General features: G+C 32.3%; 1 protein-coding gene across 1 annotated transcript in view; it reads right to left on the bottom strand.

Moving 5' to 3' along the window:
* Positions 1 to 9501, bottom strand: part of LOC111635824 (kinesin-like protein KIF16B) — a gene marked incomplete at its 5' end in the record, with an annotated part of 47335 nt that overhangs the window by 16005 nt on the left and 21829 nt on the right. Inside the window, 5 exons of the mRNA XM_023380926.1 lie at positions 31 to 542; positions 618 to 743; positions 2024 to 2525; positions 4220 to 4365; positions 4442 to 4526. Coding sequence (XP_023236694.1) covers positions 31 to 542; positions 618 to 743; positions 2024 to 2525; positions 4220 to 4365; positions 4442 to 4526 — 1371 coding nt within the window. The remainder of the gene's footprint in view (positions 1 to 30; positions 543 to 617; positions 744 to 2023; positions 2526 to 4219; positions 4366 to 4441; positions 4527 to 9501) is intronic.

Raw genomic sequence — 9501 nt, 5'->3', positions numbered from 1 at the left:
CCACCATTTATTTCTTGTGTTCCAGACTACACATTCATGGATGGATTATTCATGTTTGGGTTTTCAAATGAGTTTTCTGGATTGGTTCCATCACAAAATTTTTTAACAGGTTTAGTTCTATTAGAATTTGGAAATTTATTAAAATATTTTTCAAGTTTTTCTAGTATTTCTAATTTTTTTCCAAAAATCTGTTCAAAGTTTTGTTCTTTCTGACACAACGATTCTTTATTGTGTAAATATTCTTGATCTTCAACTAAATCTGATGAATCATCATTTGCTTTGGCAAGTAATAATTCTCTACTTTCCTTCAAAATTTCATTTTCTTTCTGTATTTTTTCTCTAATGGCATTCCTATTACTCAATATATTTTCTTTAACTTTACAAAAAATTTCACTCATTGAAGATTCATTTGCAAATTGAAATGAATCTGACAATAATTTAAAAACTTCATTTAATTCTGACTGATTTGTTTCAATTCCTTCAATACAAAATTTATCAAGTTCTTTACTAATATCCTCCAATTCTTGTACTTGTTGTTTTAACTGGAATTAAGACAAATAATTTGTAAAAACTAATTATAAATTATATAAATTATGTTAAAAGTTTCTTTATCTTACATGATTTATTGACTGATTTTCAGGATATGAATTTAAGGATTCATTTTTCAACGTAACTAAATTTTCCAATTCCTTAATTATTATATTTTTTTTCTGTTGTACTCTAAATAATTCTTGTTTTNCAATCTGCTTTTTGTGTATAACAGAATTAATATTATGAAAATAATGAAGTTTTGTTAAAACTAAAAATAATAATAATATAGCAGTAGCAAGAATAAACACATCCTTAGAGTAATTAAATACAAGTTCTTTATATAAATAAATAAATAGGACAGCCAGATGAAATAGGACATGGTGGTTTCAACACCAAACTCCTCAGTGACAAGCTTCACACTTACACTGCTGTTGAGTTTTTCCAACTTGATTTTGTGTTATATATAAATTTAAATGCTTTTCTCTTTTCATTATTACTAAGAGTATTTGCAGGTCTTTTTGCCATTTTCACAGGACACAAAGGAGTGCATGCATATATTAACATGTTGCTACAATGGCAGCTAACAACAAACTAGGGATTTTTTTAAAAATTAATTTATAAAAATGATGTTCATCTGAATTTCAGAAGATTAGGTTGAAATACAATCAGTCACATAAATTATGTATTTAAATTGTGTGTGTTTTTAAATTTATGTTCAAAAAATGAGAGTATATTAAAAAGCAGGTTTAAACAGCTACACACACAAAATATTAATATAAAATGTAACATTTATATCACTGTCTGTCAACATTTTGAAAAAAAATTTATTTTGCAAGTACTTTCAACAGTCTAAAACTGTCCTCTTCAAGCAGAATCATTATTAGAACTTCCAGAGAACAAGAATCTGAACATCAACTGACATTTTTTCAAAATTGTTTGTCCCATATGTGCATGGAAATTTAAATTATATATGCACAGTTTACAAAAATTATACTTTAATACAAAATACAATGAAATGTAAAATAAAATATCAAGAATAAATGGAGTAAAATAAAGTCTATGTATGATAATGAATTAAATAGTCAATAAATAAACACAAACATATGATGGCACTACTGTCACTAGAAGGTGTTTTATTGGGAACCATGTGATTTAGAACCTTAGAAGGCTAAACAGTGCTGTCCACAACTTTGGTATATTCAGTGTGGGAGAGTTGCACGGTGACAACAATGAGATGTAAAGTGATTCCGATATAAATAATGTTTTTCAATCCCCACAGCATTTTAGAAGGGAAACTTGTGACCAAATTGGTTCAAAGTTACTTTCTATTGCTTTTTTAGCTAACTCTGTTGTATACTTGCTATGCGCTATATCATCATGATGTTCTGCAAGACAAGAGATGGAGCATTCTAGTAGTGGCTCCAATATATAATAGTATGATACTCTACGAAAAGTCTGAGGTATATACTATACCTCAGACTTTTGCAAGTACTTTCAACAGTCTAAAACTGTCCTCTTCAAGCAGAATCATTATCTGAGAATCAGTCTGAGATATAGTATATACCTCAGACTTTTCATAGAGTGTAACTGTAACCCCATCTTTATCATTACAAAGTATCCTACATAAAGTGGGCTGAGGCACTAGTGGCAAAATATAGCTAAATTTCTTGAAGACTTGATAAATAGGTAATGATGCAGAACCCAAGTACAGAATGGCTGGGGTTACAAAAAATAATTCCTTCTTAGAATACAAAGTGGATGGTGGAAACAATATGCATTTGACCCAGTTAACTAAATGTTTGAACTTGGCTAAAGAATACCCAGCACTGCAAACAATCAATTTAAGGGAAATCTGCTCATCTACAAATGGATATAAAAACACCCTGCGTATCAGTGCTATAATAGCCATATTTTTGTACCTTGAGAGCTGAAAAGCCATAGAAGGGATGACGTAAGGAGGTTCACCAAATTTATGATATACAGAAAGTAAGATGCTGTTGTGAGACCAATATACAAGTAGATCTAAAAAAGAGTTCTTTGAATCTTTCTTCTTCTCCATAGTAAAGGAAATAGTCGGGAAAATAGTCAACAGCGATTGTATAAACTCCAGTAACTATATCTGAGCCTTCCCATGCAAGTAAAATGTCATCAACATACCTCAAATATAGGAGGGGATTATGTATGGTAAGCAGGGATCTAAAAACTTTGAATTCTATGGCTCTCATGACTAATTCTGCCAAGATGACTGATAGGGATGAGCCCATAGACACTCCCTGCTTTTGCAAGTAAATATTACTATTGAAACAGAAATAGTTGTTCTCAGTAATTAGTAAAAGTCTCTCTCTCAACCCCAGTATTTGTGGAATGGAATAACCATTTTCAATTAGTAATGTATTTGCAAGCATCACTGCTTCAAAATGGGGCACAGATGGGTATAAAGAAACCACATCTATTTTGAATAAACAATAGAAATTTGGAGGTATGGCCCCAAAACTACTAATTATAACGAACTTTGCTTCCAGAGTAGAAGATACAACCAGATTACAATTAGGCATTAAAGCAGCAATTTTCCTAGCAAGCACTTTTTCTAGGAAATACATTGGGTGGAAACACTTATTCACTAAGGGACAGAGTGGCCAGGTAGACTTATGCATTTTTACCTCAAAGAATAGTCTAGAACATGCAACATTGGTCAGTGGATCTAGAGGGTCAGATAATGCTGATGTTACACCTGGTAAAGTGACAAGTTTTTTTACTTTTGTCAGCACTGAAGGAGTTGGATCTTCTCTCATTAACATAGATCCCAATTGTAGGAGGAAATCATTGGCCATACACAAAAAGTCATCATTTTTGCACAGAAAAACTTCTTATCTTTGTACGAGACTAAAAGTCTTAGATTCAGAGTGTTTAAGAACTGTGTGACAACTCTCTTTCCTCTATTCAAATGAAGTAGCAGTTTGTAGACACTGTGCACCAGATATCTTTTCAAAATTAATTCATGTATAATTTTTGTAAACTGTACAGTACATGTATAATTTAAATTTCCATGTGTGTACAAGACAAACAATTTTGAAAAAACATTAGTTGATGTTCGAATTCTTTCCTTGAATTCAAATGTCTTGTTCTCTGGAAACTCTACTAATGATTCTGCCTGAAGAGGACAGTTTTAGACTGTTGAAAGTACTTGCAAAATAAATCTTTTAAAAATAAATTAAAATATTTAAAACGATGGAATCACAATTTTCTAATCTTACTTAATTGTACTGTGAGTGAGTACATGAAAATTCAAATTTCCCTTCTTTTCTGACTTATGGAGGCATAAAAACTTCTAACTCTAAACCATTTGCTAAATGAAATAGAATAAAAGGTTAAAGCATTCTAATTCTATTTCATTTAGCAAATGATTTAGAATTCAGAAGTTTTTAAGCTTCCGTAAGTCAGAAAAGAAGGGAAATTTGAATTTTCATGTACTCATTCACAGTACAATTAAGTAAGAAAAATAAATCTTTTTTTTTCATAATGCCAATAGACAGTGATATACATGTTTCATTTTATATTGAAAAGCAGTTACTCTTGTTATCTTTCTATTTCTTCTTCATTATAAAACAAGATCGACCACATTGGCCAAAACAAATTCAGCAATGAAAATTGATAAAGTATTTATTGAAATCAATACTTTACTTTTTACCTTTTCTGTTGTTCTAATTCTTGCAAATGGAATCTTTCCATTTCAATATGATCTAATTCTTGTAAACGTTCTTCCTCAAAAGCTTTTCTCCTTCTTTCTAATTCCTGTTGAAGCATATGAAACTGATCTTCTACAAATTTTGCCATCTGAATAATATGCAAAAAACTAATGTATGAATATTTCATATAATACAATTAAAAAATAGAGATATTAAAAATTTACCAAAGTTTGATTTTTCCATTCATCATTTGTAGAACCATTCAAACTTCTATTGTCCATTAACTGTTCATCTTGCATCACTGAAGTGCTAAATTGTGTTTTATTCTATTTATTTGTTATAAATACAAATGTAGATTATTTCCAAAATATTTAAAAACTACAATTAACAAAGCTACATGTTATTAGATTTAATTTTATGCCTTACAATACATCCTATTTAAAGAAAATTTACTTGTCCATACAAAAGACAACTTATTTTACTTTTAACATACAAGTACACATTTATATAAATACTGCATAGACAAATATAAAATATGTACTCATTAACGAAAAAGTTATGTATCAAGAAGGAAGCATTGGAATCAAATGAAACTTACTATCATCATTAAGTTTGCTTTAATTAAAGTGATTACAATATCATAGAAAAGACAATTTCATGTGCAACAACAGTACAATTTAAAAGAAACCTTTAGTACTTTGTAGGACCCCTCTCTTGATTGGATACATGCAATGCTACAGTTGTGCATGAATACAGATATTGTACAGTATTCTTCAACAGATTTACCCATGCTCTACAGATGTAACTGGTGCTCTAATTCATTCACACTCTGTCGCCCTTTGCAATAAAAGTAGGGACCATCTACGCCCTTTTGACTCCTGGGCGTATAGTTGCACGTTGTCTTGCCAGGCGGAGACACTTTTGGCCTGGCTTTGGACCAAGACAGCCCCTTTGCATTCTTTTCTATTCTCACGGCAGTTGACTGACAAGCCAGACTGTCACCATTGCAACGCTGAGGAAACATTGCTGCACTACTGGCTACACTGCCCGAACTATATCAGGTCTCACAAAGACCTAGGCAGCACATTGACTTTAAACATGTCACTTGCTCGCACTTTGACGCCAATATACCAGCCTAATACTTCCATTACCCCTTGTCAACACATGGCAGAGCTGGAACGATATATCTATCTTACTGGTCACTTCACATAAACAATGGGCAACACTTATCGGAGAAAGAGCCAAGAAGGCTATAATCTCCATATGAAACAGTAGTAATAATAATAATAAGAAGAAGAATTCACACTTTTAGATGGCCAAAGTTAACATCTCATCTGGACCCAGAAATGCTCAATGGATGACAAATCTGAAAACTAGACATGCCAAGGAAACATGGCAATGTGATGAAGACATTCCTGTGAAACACTACTGTGAGCAACACTGCAACGAAAGGCAATATGAGGTTGTAGCTTTTCCTGAACTTACCATTGTGCTGTGAATGTTCTTCACAACCACTGTTAGGGTCAAATAACATGATCACTTTCTAGACCAGCAAAGAAGCAATGGGGGAGTGTGCCACTCAACAACAAACATGAGAATGAAGTGCTCATTAGTGGTCCTCCACACCAATATAGTCATCCATTTCCAAACAGAACAGAGATTTGTTACTAAAGACTATAAGCTGCCAAGCCATAGCAGTCCATGCTTTCCGTCAAGAGACAACTGCAAACAAATCCAATAATATTGGAGTGCTAATGGCAGGATGCATAGCAGTCTCTGTGCATGCAAATTTGTCAACAATATAGGAAGAGATAAAATTTCTATTATAAAGATGTTTCCAGCTATTTCTGGATGGTCAACAAAGATACCATTGCAACTGTTCATACTTGTCTCATGATCAGACAATCATCTGTTTTGATTGTCTATTTAGGGCATCCAGAGTCTGCCTACCATGTATGTGTGCCTTTATGCATCCACTGTCTCCAATATGGCTGTCTTTAAGCCAATTGGCACCAATTACTCCCAACCTGGCTCAGGACACCATTAACTGGGTGACGAAATAAGAGATGAACAATAGACAAAATACAAATTTTTTTGTTTTCTTTATAAAAGTCACCATTCTTTTCTATTGATCTACTACCTGTTAAATTTAAATATATTTTTTTTTAAAACAAGTTAAACATTTCGTAATTTTAAAGATTTTGAAACAATTTTGTAATTAACAAACATATTTATACATGTTACATGTTAGGCTCAAAGACCAAAATCGCTCATTGAATGAAAAAAACGACCACAACGCATTGTGGGCATTTCAAAACGACCACAAAGCAAAATTTACTTAATGGCTTTCATGATATTTGACCACTATACGTTTTGGTGATTAAGAAAAGCCATAATGCATTCTGAACATTAGCTGATACAACAACGATACAGAAATCATATGATGCACAGTGGTTTGTAACTTTAAAATATGGATTACAGGCTCAAAACATTTTTATTTACAATTTTTAATGCCAAACAACATTACAGTAGAGCCTCGATTATCCGACCCCCGATTAACCGATGCCTCAGTTAACCGACCGTCCTAGTTGGCAAATTTCAAATGTCCGCCAGTGATGTGGCGCTACAACATTTGGCTATGTCTTGGTTACTTTAATATTATTTTTACGTGTTTTAGCTGGCAACACTCATTCAACCATGAAAGGGAGCCAGTATTTAAACGAGGCTTAATTTTCTAATTTTTAACGATACAATAGCGACGATTATTATTTTAAAAAATTTTTGTTAGGCTTAACATCGATGAAAATTCAACATGAAGTAGGTTAATAGCGATATACTAATATACTAATTACATGGGATATAATAATATACTACACTAATAATGGATTTTTTTCATACTTTTCGGTCATCTGACTTTTCAATTATCTGACCAACCCCAGTCCCCAATTGAGTCGGATAATCGAGGCTCTACTGTGTTCTACAAGTTTTCCTAGAAATTTAATTTTCATACTTAAAAAATTTCAAAGAAATAAAATATATGGAGAAAAATACACATTTGTTTCTTTTGTTTTGCTAAAAAGTGCTATAGGTCTAATTAGATATACTTGTAGGTGCTTGATATACTATACACAATAAAATAAAAATCAGCTGCTAAAGTTAAAAACCACTGTGTGACTGATTTATTATGGTTAAAAGCCACCACACATTCTGGATGTTAACTAATAATGAGCGTTGATAAGAAAATAAAACTTTCTTTTCATTATGATTTATTTATCTTCAATCATCTTATAACAAGTAACAAAATTACACAGGTAACAAAATTATTCACCATATACAGAAATTTAACTTGGTTACTTTACAACAACATTTAATTATTCGTGCATTTTATGTTCTTTGAGTGACATTTGCATTTTTATCAATACAGTATCTTTTACAGTGACACATTATAAACCCTTGCTTACTTCCAGATGTTAACATAGATGCTGAGCAAAGTGTTAATAAAGTTGAGGGTGCATTCTGAATGTTAATAAAGTTACTGTAGAAATTGTAGATTCATTACAAGCATAAAGTCTATTAAAAAAACTTTCCTTGTTTCCTAACTGATAGAGACCTGATGGATTAATGCTCATAACAAAATTAGGCTCATTTTTGGGAGCTGCACACCCCCTATCAATATTAGACACCCTAACTAAAACAATCAAACCAATTTCAACTGCAGAAGATTACCCTAAATTGAGAAAACTCTGAGCTCGAGCTCAAGCAAAAAAATATAAGATGAATAATTCTATGACGCAGATCCCTGTACTATTATTGTGAAATAATAATCAGAACAATTCTTACTGTTGTTAAAAATTTTAATAACTAAAATGTCTTAGGATTTTTAGGCTTTATCAGAGGTATTAATTTACATCTGATATGGAGAGTGCCAATGGCTCAATGGCATGAAGGTTGAGAAAAGCGAAATCCTACTTGGGTGTAATATACAGTAATACCTTGGTTTTCGTTGACTTCGGTTATCGTCGGTTTCAGATTTCACCAATTGTTTTCGGACGGATTATTGATGAAAACTGAAGTATCACTGTACAGTGTACACCCATGTACGTAGCATCAGTCAGCATTATTTCTTTAGCTTCTGTTGTCCTATCCTAAACCCCCCCAGTTATAGTGAAAAACAGAATAATTTTAGGCTAAAACTTTTTCCAGCGAAACTTGTGGAGCGATGAGTAATAGCATCAGAACACAGGGTAGTTTTACCCTAGATTTACCCTAAATATAAGACTACCCGAAACATTATTCTGAGAGGTTGAAATTACTCTAGAAAAGAGTAATTACCCTAGAAACGGCAGCACTGGTTAAGAATGAACACAATACAAACTCCGCAAGTGTCTGCAATGCACCTGTTGACAAGTTACAACCTATCCTTTATATCATGGTTGCATCAGCTAATGTTCAGAATGTGTTATGGCTTTTCTTAATCACCACAATGCGTAGCGGTCAAATATCATAAAAGCCATGACACAAATTTCACTTTGTGGTCGTTTTGAGTTAGCCACAACATGTTGTGGCCGTTTTTACAACTAACACGATGTGAATTTCGCTTTGTGGCTGTTTTTTACAAATGCCACAATGCAAATTTCACTTCGTGGCCGGTTTTACAAATGCCGTGATGCGAATTTCGCTTCATGGCTGTTTTTTTCACTCAATGAGTGATTTCAGTCTTTGAGTCTAACACATACATTAAAACAACAAAAAAAAAACAAGAAATTCAAAACAAATTTTTTATTTTAAATTGATTAATTCATATTATAATTGTATGCAATGTCACATAAATATTCTATTGTGTTTTCCATATTGTAATTTAAAACTTTTCTCAAGCTCTTTCAGGCAAAAATATATGTAAAATTACTTCTCTGATGATGGATGCCACTTTTAATATTTTATTGTATTTTTTAGGATTTTGTAGTTTCTATAAATATGAGTAAAAGATTAAGGGAAATTGAGATAAAATATTTAAATGGCAGTAAAAAGAAAGACTAGGCAAAGAAATCCAAAACAGAAAAGAATACAGCATATTTAATAAGTATTTCAGCAAACCTATCTCAGAACATGCAGAAGAGCAAGTGGAACCACAACACAGTGAAGATTATGACACTGAAGGAAAACAATCTGAAGACATAGCTCAGACCAGTCCTAACCCCATCTTTTCACAGGTGGATCAGAATGACCCAAATGCAGGAAATTTCACAAAACAACCATTCCGTTTCTCAAACTTTGTTAGCTGTGT

The sequence above is a fragment of the Centruroides sculpturatus genome, unplaced genomic scaffold, assembly GCF_000671375.1.
Source record: "Centruroides sculpturatus isolate CEXI.00-Female unplaced genomic scaffold, Cexi_2.0 scaffold983, whole genome shotgun sequence".
Taxonomy (NCBI): Eukaryota; Metazoa; Arthropoda; class Arachnida; order Scorpiones; family Buthidae; genus Centruroides; species Centruroides sculpturatus.
Note: the sequence above shows the minus strand (reverse complement) of the source record. Positions and strands in the feature narration are given on the sequence as shown.